The sequence below is a fragment of the Coloeus monedula genome (assembly GCF_965178545.1).
Source record: "Coloeus monedula genome assembly, chromosome: 5".
Lineage (NCBI taxonomy): Eukaryota > Metazoa > Chordata > Aves > Passeriformes > Corvidae > Coloeus > Coloeus monedula.
Window position 1 is genome coordinate 33,255,085 of NC_138785.1, and position 21,790 is coordinate 33,276,874.

Consider the following 21,790-nt stretch of genomic DNA (forward strand, 5'->3'; position numbering starts at 1 on the left):
CTCAGATATTTCATATTTGTAGCTAGGAGTAAGTTTAAGATCATATTTTTAGTCACTGCCTACTATAATTGATCATGATTTTCTAGTCCAACCATTTGCATGTTTATTTGCTATGGTCACCATTGATACCTGAATGTATAGTCATAATGGTGTTTCATCCTGGGCACTATTCTAAAACTGGGGTTTTTTCTCTAATTGGGCAAAGAGAAAATGTCAAGATCTCTTAGCAAAAATTCTGCTTGAGAAGTGAGAGATTTACCTTGCAAATTCTGGAAAACTTGTTAGGAAACTTTTTTATTTCCTGGCAGGTAAGGGCTTAGTAGACTAAGTATGCTGTATATGTTTTAAAGGGCTTGTTTGCAAACACTTTCTAACTTTCTTTGTCCTAAGAATCCCTTGCTACTAAGCATGTGCAGGTGAAAATTATTCAGGGGAAGTAATCTACAAACTCATTAATGCTTTGCAAAAAGTTCCGAACCCTCAAGGGGTCTACTTCCACTAATCAGCAAAGCATAATTAGATGTTAACAACTTCATCTCTGTATCATGAAGAAAGTATTGATACATGTAAGTAATCTGTTTAGGAGTCCAATCTTAGCTCAAACATAGGAAATGGGAAGTATTGAAGAATATCTGAAGAGTTAGAAGAGACTTTTCAAGACTTGGGAAAGGGCTTGACTGTCTTCCTTGTCTTTCAAAGATCCTTTGCTAGACAGTTCCCTCCCAACAAAGTAAAACCCAATGTATTATTGTGTATGTTTGCTTGTACTTTATTTCCTGTATCTTCACATGTACCTGTTTTTTATTAGGTAGGTATGACAAATACTGATTTAGAAAACACTCTATATTAATATTGTCTTTCTGTTGGCAGATTCTTGAAAAATGTGAGGAGTTACGCTTATTAAAATTGGAAAATGAAAAGCTGCTTTCTGAAGTAGCTGATAATGAAATGAGACTTAAACACATGACTGAAGAAATTGAAAAATCAAAAGACAATCTAGCAGATGCACAACTGAAATATGTGAAGTCTGATCAGGAATATGTAGCACTTAAACAGCTCCATGAAGAAATAGAACAAAAATACATAGCTGCATCAGAAACTAATGAACAAATGAAGCTCCAAATAGAATGTCTGCTGACAGAAGCACAAGAGTCTAAAACAACTTTGGATGAAGTGAAATTAGAGGTCAGTGTCAGCTTGTTCCTTTTTACATATGGGACTTGAGGAATTAATTCATAGTGTTAAAAAAAACAAAAGAGGTTTTGGAGAATACTCTTAAAAGGTATAAATGACAATATCACTGACTTCCTCTGGCATGAGTGGATATTACTTATTCTGTGCCAGGGCTATAATGCTGAAGGATTATGCAGCTCTGTCCTCCACACAGTGCAATGGTCTCTTTTTGCAGGTAAAGAAATATATGTTGCTCCAGGTTCTCATTCTGTATTCAACCTTTTAATTCTTCTTTTCCTGTTCTTAAGAAATATCTTTATTACGTAATTTTTTTTTCCCCATCAATGCTGCTCACACCTACTCTATAAAGTCATAGAAACAAAGTTTCCTCATTAGGAACTGGAGACCTTTCAGAACAGAAGTTCATTCAAACTAAAGAGTATAGCCACAGAAATTTACCCTTAGAAAGGGAAAATAAATATTAAAATATTTAAGAAGAAAAGGAAGTTAAAGATACATATTTTTGACAAAGCTTTGGGCACTGCTATGGTTGTCATATTCCAGCTATGGTTTTGATAACTGCTAATCTATGCTACAGTTTCATGTTAATGCTGTGTTTTAGTAAGACTTTTGCTGCTAAGGAGCAATCACAGGACAGTTCCATAAACAAATGCTTATTTAATGTGGGCAAGAGTATAAGCAGTGACTTAAAGAGAAATTACAAACTTGCTAGCTAGCATCTCTTATCCTTTCTAAGCTCATAAAAGGATCTGTGAGAACACGTACACATAATGGGGTTCTGCATTACAATGAAGTGTCTGGTCTTTTCCTTTGCAACCTAAAGCTCTCCAGCAAAATGAAAGAACTGGAAGAAAAAACAGCAGAGCAAAAACAACTTCTTGAGCTAAGAGAAGATCTTATTCAAACTCAGCAGAAGTTAAATGAAATGGAGCAATTAAAAGAGCAAGAAAGGATTAGTGAATTGAGACTGGAGACCAAGGATTCAGAGGTCCAGGCAGTCTTGCAGCAGCTTGCTGAATGTCAGGAAGAAATAAAAACTCTAACCCAGCAAAGAGATGACCTGAAGCAAAAAGGGGAGTCTCTCCAAGCTGAGACAGAGCAACTCAGAGAGGATATAAAGGACACTGTTTCAATGGTAGGAATTTTGCATTTTTAGCAATAGATCATACATATTAAGAAGAAGCTTATTATTTTAATAAGGTATATTAAAATGTATAGGATTGGGAGTTTGTGTGGTTGTTTTTAATCAAGGAATGCTTACTAACATTACAAAATATTTGTTTTTTCTTTGTACATTTTCTTTGTACAATTTTCTCTCATATTCTTAAGAACATCTTGGCACAAGAAGATCTGAGAAATACACAAAATTCTCTGAAGGAATCTCAGAATACTGTCAAGAAGTTGGAAAAAAGTATTTCTGAAAAAGAATCTCAGATTCTGAGTGTTGAAGAGGCACGAGGGAAAACCATTAAAGAACTCCAAATACGGGTAAAACTTTATGCAATAATTACAAGAAGCCCAGTTAATCTTCTTGTAGTCTCTTCTGCATGTCTTTCTAGGCTCTTGGTAGCAAGTGGGCAAGAAAATAGTACTGCCTAATCCAAGTCTTTACCAGCTGCTGCTGTTTCTGGAGAGCTTCAAGATGTAATGTGCACTCTAATAAACCTCTGCTTAACCTAGTGTGCCCCATGGTTATGGATTTGAGTGGTGGCATTGGATGGGGAAATGGAAGAGGAGATAAGGGTTACTTAAGTGTAGAAATGAGGCTAATGATTTGTAACAGTCCTAATGAGAAGTGCAACACGTGATTGTCAATGGCAGCTCACATCCCAACATACAGAAGGCTGCTGAAATGGTTTCTGTGCCTATTTATTCAATAATTGGCAAAGAAGGGTGCTGAGAATATTGTCTGGTGCTCCCCTGGCACAGTTAATCTGGTGGGAGAATCCACAGTACAGGAGATGGGATTTTTGTTGAAGGGTGTTAGCTACCAGTAAGTCAATGGTGGTGGATTCAGAATTTGCATGCTTTGGAACAGACGTATAAAACATAATCCACTAGGTTGTTTCTTTGGCTTCTTCCTTTCAGACATTTTCTAGATAAAAATATGGCAAATATTACAGAAGATACTACCAAACAGAATTAAAAAAAAAACATGTAGCAAAGGCCTAAGACTTGGTTTTGGAGCTCTTCTACTTTGGTTAAAGTGGTTTGATGTTAAAAATACTGGAGGAGAGTGAATCAGACAAAGCTCTGGCATTTAATTTTGTTTTGAATTGATGGAAATGCTGTCCTTCATATATTTTTTTAAACAGATCTCAGAAATGACTGAAGAAATGAAAATCATCACATCAGAGAGAGATCAGCTTGCTGAGGAAAAATCACAAAGTAACAGCTGTAGAGAGAGCGATCAGCTTCAGGTGCAAAAGGAACAAATCATTTTCCTTACCCAAGAGAACTGTTCATTGCAGGAGAAGCTGGAGATTTTACTTTTGAAAAAAGAAGAGTTTGGGGAAGGAACTCTGGTAATGATGCAAAAGCTGTAATGGAAAGCTTGCTTATTTAAACTCTCACTTAAGTGAAATAATTGCAAAAGACACTGCAGGAAAGGGCATGATACTTGACTGTACCTCATTAAGTTTATTATGTACCTCCAATTTAATTGTGGTTTACCTGAGATACCCCAGCCATATTGGTTTATATATATATATAGACATCTAGTAGGAGAATGACTGACTGTAAATAGAATATTAACTTGATAGAGGATAGTAATGATCTGTACTGATCTGCACAAGAATGTTCTATAATTAAGTAGCTGAAGGTAAACATTACTCATCTAGAAAGGGTGGTTCTGCTTTTTTAAAGCATAGGAAGAATTGACTTTTTTCCTGGAAGTAAAAGGGACATCACAACCAACACTTCATGTAACTGGATGTGCTGATTACACCTCTGTGTGTGTGTTTACAGCAGTGCCCCCTTTTGTAGTACATAATCAACCTGTCAAAAGTGTCAGATAAGCTTCTCCTAAAGCTACTTCCTGAATGTGTTGACTTGCATCTCTTACAAAATAGATACCACAGATGCAAGGACAATCCATGGAGCAAGAGTTGTTTCTTCTGAGAGAAGAGCTGAGCCAGGCACAAAGGAAATTGCGTGAAATGGAGGAAGCAAAGGCCAATGACTATCAAGGAGAATCTGAAAAAATGGAGAGAACAGATGTTATTCCAAAACCACATGACTATGAGGAAGTGAGCACCCAGACAGAGGGAGATGATGTTGATGATGGTTTTAAAAAGCAACTGGAGAATCTCCAGAATGAGAGAGACCAGCTAAGAGAAACTATACAGGAGACAATTAGCAAGGTAATAAAAGCAGTCCTCTTCCTGGAGGAGGACAGCTTTAGTGGATTTCTGCCTTAGATTTTGGAAGTGTTGCTCAGGTGTTAATGTACTTTAATTGTGTCCAAAGAACTCACAGATGCAGGAGGAGTTGAGATGTACTCGTGAATCTCTTGGACAACACCAGGAGACTATTGTGGAGCTGAAAGGAAGCATTTCAGAGAAAGAAAATCAGCTCTCGAAGGCACAAGAGGCATTGAAGGAAAAAACTGATGAACTGCAGCAGAAGGTCAGAAGCAGTTTTGTCAAGGACAGCAGGCGTTCAGTCGGGTTTGGCAGCCCATGTCTTCTGCAAACTTCAGTTTGTAGGGCTCCAGTAAATGTGATAAAGAAACCTATGCTTTACAACTAAGTATGTCTTGTTGCTGAATGACTGAATGTTGTTTGGAATCAACAATGCACTTTGACCTCTGTGTGTTTTTCCAGTCTTGAACTTTTTTCCTTCTAATAATGTAACTGTAATGTAATAATGTAGCTGTGCCATTCTAAAGATCCTTGAGCAACTTTAAGCCAGCTTAGCTCATTTTTTAATTTGTTGCACTACTATAAATTTGTTCTCTACTTACTATTTTCATGTCTGAAGCCAGTGTGGATTTTAGGCTTCATTTTAGCAAACAGTAATGTCTCCTATCTACTGTGGATACAGCAATTGAGGCATTTTTATGGATTTAGAATGCCTTGCATGTTTTTCCACGTTTACTCTGACCTACCACTGAGGCAGAAGCACTGACATTTGATTGGTTTTTAGGCAAAGTCGTTACATCTCTTTTTAATTACTATACCAGGAAACCATTGGGGATGTCTTCCTCAAAACAATCCATTTACAACAACCCATGTGTACAGACAGTGCTTCTGAGTGATGATCCAATAACACTCTTCAACACAAATCTGATTGCTGGGACAAGAAAATTTAGGAACTCTAGAATGTTACTGGGTTTTTTCTCCAAAGCATCAAATTCTTTTTGCCCATGCAAGAGGTGATTACAAATATCAATACTGGTTTTGATTTGTTCTTTCCTTTGTTCTTTCCTTCAGCTCACTGAAGTCACTGAAAACCTGACTCGTGTCTCAGCTGAGTATGGCAAGCTACTGGCAGAAAAGGAACAAACTGAAAGAGCAGTGAATGAGCAAGTGTGTCAGCAGCTGGAGAGAATCACTTCACTTAACAAGGAGAAAGATGAGCTACAGCACATGGTAGAGACTTATAGAGAAAGGGAAGAACATTTGCTAAAGGTTCAGAGGCGGTCACAGATTTTGGAGGACAGCCTAACAAGCAAGGTGAGGGCTTTTGGTGTTTAGTCACTATTTTGTATTCTGATGTTTTATTCCCAATGTGCCAAACTTCTGCTCAACACAAATCTTACTTAATTTTTAATTCTCAGCACATCACTTCTATGGTTGGTAAATGAACACGGACGAAGGATTTTGTTTAAGTTTCTTTATTGATGTTTATTAATAGCACCCTCAAAGTGTCTCAGCTTTGTAATGAATGTCACTTTTTCAGATGAGTGCAGGTTTCATGTAATAATCAGTACTTGAACTTGGATTCCAGCTTTATATTAAGGCACTCTGTAGACAGCATGAACTTAACTGTGTTTTGAATCCTTGATGCTTTTCACACTTTCTGAATAACAGGTTTGGATTGGAAGCTTTTCTACTTTGGTTAAAGTAGTTGGATGTTAGAACACTGTAGGAGGGTGAATTAGACAAAACTTTGGCATTTAATTTTGTTTTGAATTGATGGAAATGCTGTCTTTCACATATTTTTTTAAACAGATCTCAGAAATGACTGAAGAAATGAAAATCATCACATCAGAGAGAGATCGGCTTGTTGAGGAAAAATTGGAAAGTAACAGCTGTAGAGAGAGCGATCAGCTTCAGGTGCAAAAGGAACAAATCATTTTCCTTACCCAAGAGAACCGTTCATTGCAGGAGAAGCTGGAGATTTTACTTTTGAAAAAAGAAGAGTTTGGGGAAGGAACTCTGGTAATGATGCAAAAGCTGTAATGGAAAGCTTGCTTATTTAAACTCTCACTTAAGTGAAATAATTGCAAAAGACACTGCAGGAAAGTTGTGTTACTTGACTGTTGACCATTAAACAGCAGATTTATTGTGTACTTGAGATATAGGCCACCCATATTGTTCCATAAGGATATCTAGTATCAGGATATGACAAATGTTCTTCTGTAAGGAAAACATTGATGTGATAGAGGATGGTGATGTTCTGCAGTGATCTGTACCTGAATGTGGTTTTTATAATTAAGTAGCTGAAGGTAAACATTGCTCATCTGGAAAGGGTAATTCTGCTTTTTTAAAGTATATAAAGAACTGACTTTTTTCCTGGCAGTGAAAGGGAAATTGCAAGCAACACCTTCTGTAAAAGCGTGTGCTGATTGCACTTGTGTGTGTGTGTGTGTATATATAAAGATATGTACATATACACTTCAAAAGAAAAGTAAAGCATGTGCATCTATTTTAATATTGAAGGGGCAGTAAAGAAATTTCAAGTAAATAACTGTCTCGGCCTACATAGCATTATGTACTGCTGATACTAGAAATACAGATAAGGTCTCTAGTTTTGAGATGGGAGGGGTTTGTTTTGTTGTTGGGCTTTTTTGTTGTTCTTGTTCCCCTCCATGCTTAAGCTATGACAGTGAAATTCCGGTTCTGTAACTTCTAAAAGAAGTTCTTGCTTCAAGTTTTATTTTTACACGTCTTTTATTTCAAGAAACTTGAATTGTATGTGGAATTTGGTCAAATTTTAATGGTCTAAAAGTTGCAAATTTCTCTAAAGCAGTGGCCTGTTTGTTGTACATAATAAGCCTATCAAAAGTGTCAGATAAACTTCTCCTAAAGCTACTTCCTGAATGTGTTGACTTGCATCTCTTACAAAATAGATACCACAGATGCAAGGACAATCCATGGAGCAAGAGTTGTTTCTTCTGAGAGAAGAGCTGAGCCAGGCACAAAGGAAATTGCGTGAAATGGAGGAAGCAAAGGCCAATGACTATCAAGGAGAATCTGAAAAAATGGAGAGAACAGATGTTATTCCAAAACCACATGACTATGAGGAAGTGAGCACCCAGACAGAGGGAGATGATGTTGATGATGGTTTTAAAAAGCAACTGGAGAATCTCCAGAATGAGAGAGACCAGCTAAGAGAAACTATACAGGAGACAATTAGCAAGGTAATAAAAGCAGTCCTCTTCCTGGAGGAGGACAGCTTTAGTGGATTTCTGCCTTAGATTTTGGAAGTGTTGCTCAGGTGTTAATGTACTTTAATTGTGTCCAAAGAACTCACAGATGCAGGAGGAGTTGAGATGTGCTCGTGAATCTCTTGGACAACACCAGGAGACTATTGTGGAGCTGAAAGGAAGCATTTCAGAGAAAGAAAATCAGCTCTTGAAGGCACAAGAGGCATTGAAGGAAAAAACTGATGAACTGCAGCAGAAGGTCAGAAGCAGTTTTGTCAAGGACAGCAGGCGTTCAGTCGGGTTTGGCAGCCCATGTCTTCTGCAAACTTCAGTTTGTAGGGCTCCAGTAAATGTGATAAAGAAACCTATGCTTTACAACTAAGTATGTCTTGTTGCTGAATGACTGAATGTTGTTTGGAATCAACAATGCACTTTGACCTCTGTGTGTTTTTTCCAGTCTTGAACTTTTTTCCTTCTAATAATGTAACTGTAATGTAATAATGTAGCTGTGCCATTCTAAAGATCCTTGAGCAACTTTAAGCCAGTTTAGCTCATTTTTTAATTTGTTGCACTACTATAAATTTGTTCTCTACTTACTATTTTCATGTCTGAAGCCAGTGTGGATTTTAGGCTTCATTTTAGCAAACAGTAATGTCTCCTATCTACTGTGGATACAGCAATTGAGGCATTTTTATGGATTTAGAATGCCTTGCATGTTTTTCCACGTTTACTCTGACCTACCACTGAGGCAGAAGCACTGACATTTGATTGGTTTTTAGGCAAAGTCGTTACATCTCTTTTTAATTACTATACCAGGAAACCATTGGGGATGTCTTCCTCAAAACAATCCATTTACAACAACCCATGTGTACAGACAGTGCTTCTGAGTGATGATCCAATAACACTCTTCAACACAAACCTGATTGCTGGGACAAGAAAACTTAGGAACTCTAGAATGTTACTGGTTTTTTTTCTCCAAAGCATCAAATTCTTTTTGCCCATGCAAGAGGTGATTACAAATATCAATACTGGTTTTGATTTGTTCTTTCCTTTGTTCTTTCCTTCAGCTCACTGAAGTCACTGAAAACCTGACTCGTGTCTCAGCTGAGTATGGCAAGCTACTGGCAGAAAAGGAACAAACTGAAAGAGCAGTGAATGAGCAAGTGTGTCAGCAGCTGGAGAGAATCACTTCACTTAACAAGGAGAAAGATGAGCTACAGCACATGGTAGAGACTTACAAAGAAAGGGAAGAACATTTGCTAAAGGTTCAGAGGCGGTCACAGATTTTGGAGGACAGCCTAACAAGCAAGGTGAGGGCTTTTGGTGTTTAGTCACTATTTTGTATTCTGATGTTTTATTCCTAATGTGCCAAACTTCTGCTCAACACAAATCTTACTTAATTTTTAATTCTCAGCACATCACTTCTATGGTTGGTAAATGAACACGGACGAAGGATTTTGTTTAAGTTTCTTTATTGATGTTTATTAATAGCACCCTCAAAGTGTCTCAGCTTTGTAATGAATGTCACTTTTTCAGATGAGTGCAGGTTTCATGTAATGTAATAATCAGCAACTGTACCTGTATTCTGACCTTAACTGGCACTGTGTAGACAGTGTGAATTGAAGTGGGTTTTGAATCCTTGGTGCTTTGCACACTCTCTGTATCATAGACGTTGTTAGGAAGTCTTAAGTCTTGCACTTAGCTCTTGCCAACTCATTATTTTTGTAGTCTTTGGTTTTGAGCTTTTCACCTGCCAAATTCTTGCTTTGTAGATCAACGAGTATAATTGTGGATTACTTCAGTTTAGCAGGTATTACTCTTCAGTAAAGGAAATATAAAGATCTTGTCCCTTTTTTATGCTCATCTTCTATTTATTTCAATTTTCTTGTGATACAGACAGAGGTTGATTGCCTTTTCCTTTGATTCCTCTTGCTTTACAGAAGACGAAAGCTGACTAAAGTAGACTTTTTTGGTTGTCATGCTATTCCTCTTCCTTGTAAATTCTTTTTCTGAGTTTCTAGAACACCAAAATTACTTTTAAACTTTTCTTGCTGGTAGCGTGAATTTTAGTATTAAAAATTATGATTTTTGTATTTGACACAACTGATTTGAGTACTTCATAGAGTATAAAGATCACAATCACCAAATTGTGATTTGTGTTTTTCTCCACTATTCTCTGTAGATTCAACAGTTAACTGAGACACTAAATAGCGTATCATGTGAGAAGGACCAGTTATTAGCTGAAAGAACTAGTCACTCTTTCCAACTTAAAGAACAAATCTCATCAGTTAATCAAGAAAAAGATGAGCTACAAAAACTTCTTCAGGATGTCAGGTCTGAGCGGGACCAGCTCAAGACAGAATTGCAAAGAAATGCTGAGATGGTGAGTATTGCAGTTTGCATACCTGAGTTCCTCATAACTTCTTGTCTTGAATGGCACTTAAATATGCATGCCTTTATTTTAGTGTACTGAAACAAAGGCAAAACTGGAACGTGCTTTAGAACAACTAAAGCAGAGAAACCTGAATAATATGTCTGTTCCGGGAAACCCGGTGGATATTGCAGAGCAGGTGGCTGATGATAGCTTGAAAGAAAAAACCTTGAAAATTAAGGTAAGTTTATTTTTCTCCTTGTTTTAAGGATCCATATAAGAACTTACTGAGACTTGCCATGGAGCATAAGTCTTTTATGCATTATGTATAAAATGGTTTGCATATCTTGATAAGATACTGCATACCCATGGGATCAGTTGATTTGCTGTTGCTGTTCAGTGATTGCACATCTTGTGTCAACTGCGTTCAGTTTAATGTTCACAGAACATCTCACTTGCTTTCATTACTGTCCAGCCACCCCAATGAAAATAACTAGTCGTGTAGGATCATAGAATCATTTAGGTTGGAAAAGACCTCTTAGGTTATAGATTTCAACCCTTAAACCAGCACTGCCATTATCACTGCTAAACCATGTCCCTAAGTGCCAGATGTACACATCTTTTAAGTAGCTCCAGGGATAGTGATTCCACCACTTCCCTGGTGGTCTCAGCCTATTCCAATACTTGACAGCCTTTTCAACTGAGAAATTTTTCCTAATAACCAGTCTAAACCTCACCCAATGCAGCTTATCACTTGTTACTGGAGAGAAGAGGCCAACCCCCACCTGGCTACACCCTCCCTTCAGGCAGTTGTAGAGAGCAATAAAGTCTTCTCACAGTCTCCCTTTCTCCAGGCTAAACAACCCCAGCACCCTCAGCCACTCCTCACAGGACCTGTGCTCCAGACCCTTCTCCAGCTCCATTTTCCCTCTCTGGACACTCCATCACCTCAATGTCTTGTAGTGAGGGGCCCAAAACTGAACACAGGATTTGAGGTGTGGCCTTGCTAGTGCCAATCCCTTTCCTAGTCCTGCTGGCTGCATTATTCCTGACACAAGCCAGGATGCCATTGTCCTTCTTGGTCACCCAGGCACATGCTGTCTCACGTTCTGCCAGCTGTTGACCAGCACCCCCAGGTTCTTTCCTGCTGGGAAGCTTTCCAGACGCTATTCCCTGAACCTGTAGCACGGCATGGGCAGTTGTGACCCAGCAGTTCACTTTGCTGAACCTCAAACAGAAGCACTTTGCCACTCTGGTTTTGTAAAATCTCCCCAAATCCTCCCTTCCATTATTCCCCATTAAATAATAAATTGGTGTCAAATAAATTAATTCCATTAAAGCGCTTCTGCCCTCAAAGCAGGAATTCCTCAGACCTTTTGCTAGTTAACTATCCTGAGTATATTTTCACAGAGATGAGAAGTGCTTTTGTAACCTACCGAAAACCAGAATAAACCAGGATTTATGAATGTGTACGACACGCTTTAAAGCTCACTATCATTGTACTGCAGTCTACAGATGAAATCTGCAGGTGCAGCAGATTTAGATATCACTCTACATGGGGCAAAGAAGCCCAGAGTGCTTCTTCAGTTAATACCAAAGTGGTAAAGAACCAAACTGCAAAAATCAGTCACTTGTAGCTTTCTCCATTCTTGCTGTATTTCTATCCTACATCAGCAGCAGGGAGATTATAATGAGGGAAGTTAACATCAGCTGATCCCTTTTAAGAGCACTCTCCCCTTCTGACTTCTGTAATAGGTGGGATCTTGTCTGCCTCTTCCCAATGTTCCAATGTTTTTACTGTGAGGTGAAGAGTTAAGAAAACTGGTGAATCTTGGTTCTTTCAACTAAGAACTAACAATGGAGGGAGTATGCCAAGGGAGTGTTATACTTAGATTAAAATGTGTAATATAGACATGACTAAAGGTAATACTGGGTCTTCAAGCCTGTAGCACTACTGAGCCTGCTCACTGCTTGTTCACACCTTCCTTTCCATGGCACAGTGCTAGGATCCACTTCATGAGCCCTTTCCTTCAAGAAAGGAAAAGTAGATAAACTTGGGAGTCCATCCTGAAGAAGGCTAGTTGGCAAACTTGTGAACAGGCAATAATTTATTTTAATGCCTGATCTACAAGTCTTGAGGTGGCCAGGCAATCTAAACCACAAAGACAATTTGAGCTTGTGAAATGACTTGCTGGAAAACTAAGAAAATACCTGGTTTTGTTCCTAGATTAGTGTTCTTGTCATATCCCTATGGCAAGTCAAAACTGAAGTCTTAATCCTAATACTTCCTGTTGTAAAACCAATACATACTGTAGGAGTTAGTCCTGGAGTCGGGTCATTTATTTTACATTTCTGTTTATAGCTAATCACACTTTTCCTTATTGTGATCAAATTTATTTGTTTCTCTTGTGTTTAGGAGCTTCTTGAGAAATTCCCAAATATGGGGAAGAGATATGAATGTCTCTCTACAATGTCTCTTAAGCTGAAGAGTGAACTGAATAGTCAGAAAGCACTGATGGATGTGATACTGCCTCAGCTTCCATTGGAGCAGAGAAAACAAGTCAAAACACTTCAAACTAGAAATGAGGAAGTGAACAGTCGTCTCCAGAAGTTATTGACCAAATTGAAGGTACCAACTTAAAATGCTGGATATGTGGATGCTTCATATCGCTTGGGTTTGGGTTTTGGGGGCTTTTTTAATAAGCTCTCAATGGTAACAGCTAGGATTTTATATATTCAAGCTTTGGTTATTAAGAATCCATACATTGGAGAAAATAAGTTGATAGTAATTGCTTTACAATCTTAGATAACTGGAACTACTTAGTTATGTAAATCAAACTTAGTTTTTAATTGTAGTTCAGCTGCTTTGCACAGTATTATTTCATTATTATTCCATTTTAATTGGGAAATAAAGTTTTCTTTCTGCACTCTATAAATCAAATTATAGATGACTAAGTATGTATTTCTTTGTGGGAGAAAGAGACATGCAAGCTTGCTTGGAGATGCATGCTTGCTCTGCAAGACTACCCAAGTAGTTTGATGATTCTACAGCCTTGCAGATCTTCCCCAATTTGGAATCAGTTTCTCCATTGGACTAAAATTATCAGCAAAAAGGTTAAGGGTAGTTGGGAAAGAATTCCTGTAAACACCATGCAGAAGTACAGTAAATGATAAAGTTTTTTTCTGTTTCTTTATTTACCATGAGCTATTAAGGGATGGGGTTTTTTTTTTGGTTGGAGCAGTGGGGGGAAACATGCACAGGCCTGGAGAGAGGCGGTGAGGTTCTTGAGAGTCAGTCATGTCTATAAATATCCATTAACTTACACATTGACCTAATATTCCAAAGAGCCTCATTTTATAACCTAACTTAGCCATGTTAGGTTTATTTTTTTCCATAGATGGCTTTTAACTTTCATGGTTAAAGATGTTCAAGATTCAACTAGTGATCTCTGCTAGAATAAAGTCTTAAATCTGCACAGTGATATTATTCTTGTAGATCATCTCCACCTTTCACAACTCATAAGAGAAAATAAATATAACAAAGAATACTTTGCTTTTCAAAGTCTAGATTTGTGGAAGGCTGTCTAGAGCCTTTTAGACTTTTTGGCTATTTTTGAAGCTTAAAAAAAATAAGTGTACTGGAAAAGTACTGTCTCAGCTAAAAGGCTTATATGCCATTGCTATAATGCACATGTGAAATTAATTTTCTTAGTCGTGTTAGTTATCTGGGACATTTATAATTCCATCTATTTACTCTGAGCCTGTAAAATACAGTTTTAGCTGGATGCAGGGCACCATTTAAAGCATGCACACTGATACATCCTGTGCTTCTGCAACAGGTTCTGTTCAGTGCTGTTTGCTCAAAGAAAAGAGAATATCACGCTACTGTTCACAAGTATGAAACGGATTTGCTTAAGGAAAAGAGAAAACAAGATCACCTACAATCCCAGATTCAATGTCTCAGGAAGATTTATTTGAAGCAGAATGAAGTGTCATCTCAAGAGTTAAACAGCAGTGAAGGGCTGCAGAGTTTTCACTTGGAGGCAGAGGTAATATTTGGGGGGAAAAAAAAAATCGACATGAAGACTCATTTCAAGGCATGGGGTCATGTGGTGGTGGGAATCTAATGGCATTTTAACAGATAATGGGCCTATCTGTTAAAACTTAAGGGGGTGAAGGAATAGAGCTATTTTTTATGCTACTAGCTCTATAATATGAGGATTTTGCTTTGTAAAGGGGCTGAAAGTAAAATTAATAGGTTAGAAAATAGTGGGAATGTTATTTACTTATTTGCCCTATAAAATACATACTTGCCAATACCAAGAGGACTTGTTCTAAAACAATGAAATAAATTTTTGCTAAAAATCACTTTTTTTTTTTCCCCTTCCAACCTGCTCCAGAGTGTAGATTGTCTTCTTGCTTTCCCAACAGGGTGTAATTTTAAGTATAGCAAATCTTCTTTTATATGATAATTAGATGCTAAAACAGACTTCTTGCTATACTGATAGCTGAGAGGACAGAAAGTATATTTAGACAATGTGATAATCAAACCAGTACTTAAATTTTAATTCCCTTTTTTTTTTTTTAAGAGCATTCTCAAAGATGTATCAGAAATGGAATGTGAACTTCTCTGCATAGAAGCTGAGTTGCAGCAGGAAGAAAGTGCTAGAAAAGAAACAATACAGTTCTGGGAAGCTTGTTCAGGAACTCACTGGGATGCAGAGGAACTGAAAGAAGAACTAGAGAAAGATAATGAAAGGCTTTTGCAAGTCTTTAAATTCTGGAGTCCTAAAGTAAAGGTAAAATTAAATGTTATAGAATCAGATATGTATTTTGTGTATGCACTCTGCAAATGCCTGTGATTGAAAACAAAACACAAAAAAGGCTCTTAAATGATCATTCATTTATTATCAGCACTTATTCATACTTCAACTGTAAGATGTAGGAATACTTAAAAGACTTTTAAAGATTCCTCGAGCATCTGAACTTGGAAACTTGCTTTCTGAAAGACTTTCTAGGTAATAAATGGGAGGGGATGTGGAACTGTTTATTTGGGGTTTTATTAGTCTGAATTCTGGAAAATGTTGCTTTTCTTGCTAAACTTTATCAAAACTACCTTAGCCAGTTTTAAAACTCAGCTGAAATTTATATTCACACGCCTTTCTTTTATCTGCTTATCTCTTGCCTCTTTTGGAAACCTGGGTAGCATTTTTCAGGGTTTAGTGAATCATGAACAGGATTTCACAAAATTTCATCTTTCTGATTAAATCTTAAGTTTACCCTATTTTAAGAAGTTTCTTTTATAGAGTCAATAGCCAGTCTTGACTACTTTGGGATTTTGCAGTGTTGGCAAGGTCTTTGGAGGAACTTCCTGACCCTAATATTATGTGGGTCAAAGCTTTTAGCAAACAAACCAAAATCTAGTAAACATGGTCATTTCCTGACGATTGTGAAGTTTTTATTTAACTGACATGTTAAACATGTGGGTTTCTAGAATAGCCCAATGTGTAGGTTTAGTTTCCTTTAGTCACTGAATACATTCTAGTTAAAAAATCTGTGAATAATTATGGTTTTCTGTTACTGACATTCAAGAAGTCTTTCCAATATACTTCCTTTGTTTCTCTAATATACTTGTTCATGCAGAAATACTGGTAAACCTGCAATACACTATCATCTTCTCTTGTGCCCCTTCCTGCCTCCCTCTCTCTCAGAAATGAAACAGTTCTTTTGAGTGTTACTGATACCATTTCTGACAGAAGGCATTTTCAAATGGGGCACTGAAACAAGAATGTGAAAATAATACAGAAAATACTTCCTGTTTCTTCACTTGCCTTATTTCTAGCAAATTAAAAAATTATTTTAAATTATTCTGTGTGATGCTACTGATTTTCAGATACTCCTTGAACTTGCTTCAGAGCTGGATGCCAGAACTGCAGATTATAGTAAAAATGCTGATGTTGAATTAAAACAGAGAAAAGAGAAAAATGAAGAGTTGCTTCAGGATCTAAACACTCTAAAAGAAAAACTGGCCCCCGGTGGCTCTGCCAGCCTGGCGTTAGAAGAAGAAAATTATAGGCTTCATAATAAATTAAAGGTTGCAGAACAAGATAAGAAGGTACCAATTCTTGTTTCTAAGGAATACTTCTTTGATGCTTGCTTTCTAAGTGAGATTAGTCCAAACTGAAAATAAGGATTGATAGCAACTGTAAATCTATGCCACCACAATACAAATAGCGTGCACTTTATTTTAGTAGCTCTTTTATTTCCAAAGTGGAACTTTGAGCTCTTGCCTGTAATGTGATTATTTTAATTGCCTGATTTCTGTACACAAAGAGATAGATGTTCAGTTTAGAAATTCATATGAAGTGTTTTCGTTTGCTTTTGAAGTATTGACTTTAATAGGGTGATACTCTTGATGCTTCCTGTAAGTATATGGTATTCACTCTGTCAGACATGAAGCTGGAGAAGAATTCTCTATTTAATCACAGGAATTGAGGACTTGTTTTCTCCCTCCTATTTTTTATGTCACAGTTACCCTTCTCCAAAGCACTTTTTCTTTTCTTAGACTTGAGTGTTCTAGACTATTAAAAGGTGACACAAAACGGTGACCTGGACATGAAGAATTGCCATAGAGCCTGTAGTGTTGGATTTTTTGTATGGTTTGGGTTTTTCCTTGTTTTTGCTAAGAATATGACCATGTGCTGTTACTGTTACTATCTGTTGACATAACTGCTCATAACTGATTGATTGATATATCTCAATAGGTTATGGAAGTAAAAATTCAGAAGTTAGAAAATGTAGTTAATGAAGTAGGAAAAAGTGTCAAAGAGAAAGATGACAGGATAAACAAGTTACAAGCACAGTTAAAAATAAGAACAGAGACGAGCGAGCTCACCCAACTGCAAGCCAAACTGAATGAGATGGATAATTGCCTCAGGACTGCCTTAACAGAGAAGCAGAGTCTTCAGGTATGAGCAAAATACTTCACTCTTCTCTCTCCCGCTGATGAAAGACACAAAGTATGCTTGACAACAGTTTTAGGTGAAATGTAGCTCTGTATAGTCAATGTATTTGTTGTGTATGGCATTCCCAGAGTAAAACACTCTGCCTGGCTGTTTAACATTCTACCTGTCAGTTTCACATTCCACCAGTGCAACCTTCAGTGACAACATTTAGAACCCATATTACAATACTAGAAACTAAATGTGTCACTTGTATGTGATGCATTTCTGAAACATGTTAAACATTTTAAAACATGTTAAATGGAAGCATGAACTGTTTATTCCATGTGATATATTTGCACGCTACTTTAAAATTTCCAGATTTTTATCTGCATGGAAGTCAGCAAAACTTGCTAAAATATGACTGCATGTATACACCAGAGTAAGATACCAACTGCTACTATAGTGCTAGTTGGTAAGGTGAGCCACCTTAGTGAAAAATAACTTCCCACTCCTAGTCTTGTCCTGCAAAATCTAGCAGTCTAGATCATAGTAAAGATACAAGGTAAACAACCCTTACTTTCATTGTTAAGTAACAAGCCCTTATTTGTACTTGTATTTGAAAATATTTTATTTTCAGGCAAAATTAGATAAAGGTGGTGAGCTGTACAAAGAAGAAATAGACCATCTCAAAACACAGTTGGTAAAATGTGATCTGGAAAGAATGAAACAATCCAACTCCTTTGAAGTGAAGTAAGTTCAAATTTTACCTGCTTACAATTCTCAACTACTTTATTCTTAGCTTCTACTTCCCTCTTTATTTTTCCCACATAATAAGAAGTAAGCATTCAGCTTGAGGTGCTGTAAGATTTTATTGTCATTAGAGAAAGTAAAATCTGTGTGCACCTTGGGTTGCTTCCAAAACTCCTTCCCTATACACCCACCAAAATTTCTCAGCTACCCATGTCCAGCCATAAATGAAATAACTGTTCTGACAAAAGTCAAGGGGAAAGCAATAATTGAAAGCACTCTCCACTGGAGAGAAGGGGTACACCAAAAATAATTAGTCCAACTTTTGGGTGCCCTTTACCTAAAATCTTTGTGCACTTTACATAAAATATAACTGACAATCAGGTTTATGTAGTTTTTCTTGTATAACTTGGGTGTGTCTTGTATTTGATAGCTCATTGGAATTCAACTGAAACTGTAATAACTATTAAACTAAGGTTTTCTGGATCTTTTTTTCCTCCCTTCCTGCCTCATATAGACTTGCTAATTATAAAGCCCTTGCAGAACACCAAGAACAACAGCTAACAAAGCTAAAAGAAGAACTGAGAAGAGCACACCAAGAGCAAGATGTTACTGGTAAATTCAAGATAAATATAAGGGACTCTTTCATGTTAAACCTTTGAGGTTAAATGGTTAAAGACCAGATCGAGATGCAGCCTTGTACCTCAAATGGTATGAGGAGAATTGGGTGTGTTGGAAGTTGAGATGGAAAGCAGACTACATTAGCTGCACATAAACTGCATTAGAATCACAGCAGTTCTTGAGTTTTTCTCAAGCCATGTTTGCCCTTGTGGAGGGATAAGCTTGCAGTGGTGGTAGCTCATGCTGCCACTTTTTCCTTGACATATGAATACCTAGTTCTAATCAAAGCTATGACATACCTGAAACAATAACTATTTCACCTCTAAGTGGCCCAGTGAAGAATCTTTTATGTTTCTTAGTATCACCCTGGCAGTGTGAGTACTTGCAGGTGTGTTTTGTGTAGAAAAAGAGCAACTGTTGTAATGACACTTGTAACCCAGTGAGGTTTCACATGTAAGACCAAAAGAAGGAATAGGCTAAAAAATGCATTGGTTAGTTTTAAGCACTCTCCAAATAATGCACACACATATGTATAAATCTGTTTTCTAGTGCTGAAAGAAGCAGATCCTCAGCAATCCCAAATACCCCTTACATGTGGTGGTGGCAGTGGTATTGTGCAGAGCACAAAAATACTTGTTCTAAAAGCTGAACAAGCTAAGCTACAGAAAGAGAACTTGCACCTGAAGAAACAAAATGACCTTCTACTAAAGTAAGTTGAAAGCTGACTAGCAACATGTCAAATCATTTGTTGTATTTAACTATGTACATCATTAGTGTTTCTTTCTGGGAGACCTATAGAAGTGAGTAACCATTAATTTTAGATTTCACATCATAAAGTTTTACTCAAAGCTAGTGTTTTATGGCTTATAAAGGCCTTTTGAACTTTAATTGATTACTTTCCTAAGAATCTGTTAGATGCTGGAAGATACACTTGAACTGTATGTTGGAAGAAATTTTAGCTTAAAAAAAATTCCCCTGAAACCAAGATACACAGCTACTGTATTGCCATGTCTGTGATGTGTCATCTGAAAATATAGAAATTGCCTGTTCTCCAGGAATTTTTCCTTAGAGTAAACTAACTTTTTCTTACTTAAATGCTGGCTTTTTTTCTTTGCAGTGGTGAACTTCAACTGAAAGAGGAACTTAAGAAATGGAAAGAGAGAGCAATAAAATGGAGAGAACGATCCTTAAGAGAAACTACTCGAGAGACAACACCAAAGTCTCCTAAGAAGACAGTGTCATATTTCTTTAAAGAGCAAATGCCTTCACCCTCCAAGGAAACTGTTTCTCAGGAAATAGTGACTCAGGACCTATCAAAGCCTCTGCCTCTGACTTGTCCAACAAATTTCTTCGATAATTCCAACTTGGGTATGCTAACAGGTAACACAGTGTCCTATAAAGTTCTGAAGATGCAAACTGTAGAGGATGGCCTGAGTTGAGAGTAAATGCTGTACTTACATATTAAGACCCAAAATGTGAATAAGTTTTCCTGCATGGTTTTTCATCTGACTGTTGAAAAACTGACCATCTGAGCTGTGAAGCTTCTGTATGCTCTACAGAATCAAAATACCAAAATGAATTCTTCAGCCCCTGAAGGATATGCAATTTTTTCCTTTTCTGCAGTGGAAGTGTTGATGAGTGACTTTTTAAAGTGAATCAGCAAAATATTGTTATTAGATAGATGGTGGTCTAAAATGTTCCGCTTTTTAACTGTACATCGGTTAAGCACAGACTTCTGGTAAAAGTATATAAAATTAACTGCTGGTTAACTTCTTTCTGAAGTTTTTCAATGGTAAGCTTTAGTCTTTGATGTTCCATCTGCTACTCTGCCTGGCTCCAGCTGCCATAATAGCTGTTTTGATGAGAACTCCTGTTTCTCAGCCCCACTTCAAATTTCTTATATCTGGCCTGCTGACTTTTGGTGACCTACTGCCCTCATGCTTCTCACAGCTCTCAGAAGGCCCCAGCAGACAAGCTGAAGAGTTAGCCAGTTTTTGAGGTATTAATAGCAGACTTCCAGAAAGAACATGACTCGTTGCTGGTTTTGTGATGGCCCACTTGGTAATAGGACAGCTTTCCTCAAAACACAAAGCTCCTCAGAGGGAAGCTTTGATAGCTAATATATAAAACACTAGTCTTGTATCACTGTATTCCTGCTGCTTGTCTAACTGAGAAAGGCTTCAATATTCTTGTCTTCTGTACAGATACACGACCTGCGGGCACAGAGTCCACAGAAGAACATCTTAAGCACTGGTTTGGGACTTCAGACAAAGATACAGCCCCTGATTGCAGCACCCAGTAAAGATGCTCTGTTTTAAGCTGCCTTTGCAGTGGCTACAGCCAGGATCTGCATATACAGAAGAAAACTGCTGCAGGTTAAAAGCCATCAGCCTCTTCCATCTTTGCTGTCTTGGGAGTTGCTACTTCCCACAACTGGGAAAGCTAGAATGTGAGGACAAAAATGGAAAACCAGACCTGTTGCCCCACAACCTGCTGCTCTGCTGATGTTCTACTTTCATGTTTTCATGTGGATTTTTTTTGTTGGCAAAGAGAAGCTAATGTATTGAAGAAAAAAATGGGAAAAGGAATGGATCACAAACTAATCTACTGTGAAACTCCTCAGTCTCACACTTGTCATTCTCTCATTCCTAAAACAGCCATTTTCTGGGGTGTTGATATTTGTATCTTCAGAGTGCTGTTGCTTGGTAAGAAATATTATTTTTGTTTCTTAGCATGTGGTTTTTGGCTTAAAAAAAGCATGGCACAACAGAAACTGCATTTTCACCACAATCTTGACCTCTTTAGACACTGCACCCGAAGTTACTGATCTTCTGTTTGTAGAGCAAACAATCAAGGGTTCCTCTTAAACTCCTTTAAAGTTTCTGCAGCTCAGGTGGTTATGGTACCATGAGTAACTTTGAATTTTGCATCATTTTTCAATATACCTGTCAGGAGTTGTGTATTGGAGTTTTTTAAATAATAAGTAGTGGACTTAACACTCTTCTGCTTCTCTAGTGAATGGAAAACAAACCAGAACATTGGGGCAAGATGGACTCCCTTATTAACCTACTTAGCTGTATTCTGAGACCTACATCTTGTATGTTTTATGTAAGAAATTTTAATTTGACAATAAATTCTTGTGTTAAATGTGTAAAAATGTTTTTGCTGTTCACTTGTGCTATGATCCAAGGATGTTGATTACAACATTCAGTGTCTAAATGTTACCAAATTACTATCTTTAATACTGATTTCATCACTTCCATCATTATTATGCTTCTTGTCTCTGTGCCCTATAACCTTCCACAGCAATTACTTGTGCAA

The 21,790-nt window shown here is 37.4% G+C and overlaps 1 protein-coding gene across 1 annotated transcript in view; it reads left to right on the forward strand.

The window, feature by feature from the left end:
* The window catches only part of CENPE (centromere protein E), a gene marked incomplete at both ends in the record, with an annotated part of 37,030 nt that extends 16,259 nt beyond the window's left edge, over positions 1 to 20,771 (forward strand). Inside the window, 23 exons of the mRNA XM_082281314.1 lie at positions 871 to 1,185; positions 2,018 to 2,329; positions 2,524 to 2,682; positions 3,510 to 3,719; positions 4,266 to 4,556; positions 4,663 to 4,821; positions 5,628 to 5,870; positions 6,369 to 6,578; positions 7,490 to 7,780; positions 7,887 to 8,045; positions 8,854 to 9,096; positions 9,969 to 10,169; positions 10,252 to 10,398; positions 12,574 to 12,786; positions 13,997 to 14,206; positions 14,747 to 14,956; positions 16,051 to 16,272; positions 16,922 to 17,125; positions 17,739 to 17,851; positions 18,366 to 18,463; positions 19,019 to 19,178; positions 19,587 to 19,849; positions 20,674 to 20,771. Coding sequence (XP_082137440.1) covers positions 871 to 1,185; positions 2,018 to 2,329; positions 2,524 to 2,682; positions 3,510 to 3,719; positions 4,266 to 4,556; positions 4,663 to 4,821; positions 5,628 to 5,870; positions 6,369 to 6,578; positions 7,490 to 7,780; positions 7,887 to 8,045; positions 8,854 to 9,096; positions 9,969 to 10,169; positions 10,252 to 10,398; positions 12,574 to 12,786; positions 13,997 to 14,206; positions 14,747 to 14,956; positions 16,051 to 16,272; positions 16,922 to 17,125; positions 17,739 to 17,851; positions 18,366 to 18,463; positions 19,019 to 19,178; positions 19,587 to 19,849; positions 20,674 to 20,771 — 4,731 coding nt within the window. The remainder of the gene's footprint in view (positions 1 to 870; positions 1,186 to 2,017; positions 2,330 to 2,523; positions 2,683 to 3,509; positions 3,720 to 4,265; positions 4,557 to 4,662; positions 4,822 to 5,627; positions 5,871 to 6,368; positions 6,579 to 7,489; positions 7,781 to 7,886; positions 8,046 to 8,853; positions 9,097 to 9,968; positions 10,170 to 10,251; positions 10,399 to 12,573; positions 12,787 to 13,996; positions 14,207 to 14,746; positions 14,957 to 16,050; positions 16,273 to 16,921; positions 17,126 to 17,738; positions 17,852 to 18,365; positions 18,464 to 19,018; positions 19,179 to 19,586; positions 19,850 to 20,673) is intronic.
* Between the last annotated feature and the right edge of the window lie 1,019 nt (positions 20,772 to 21,790).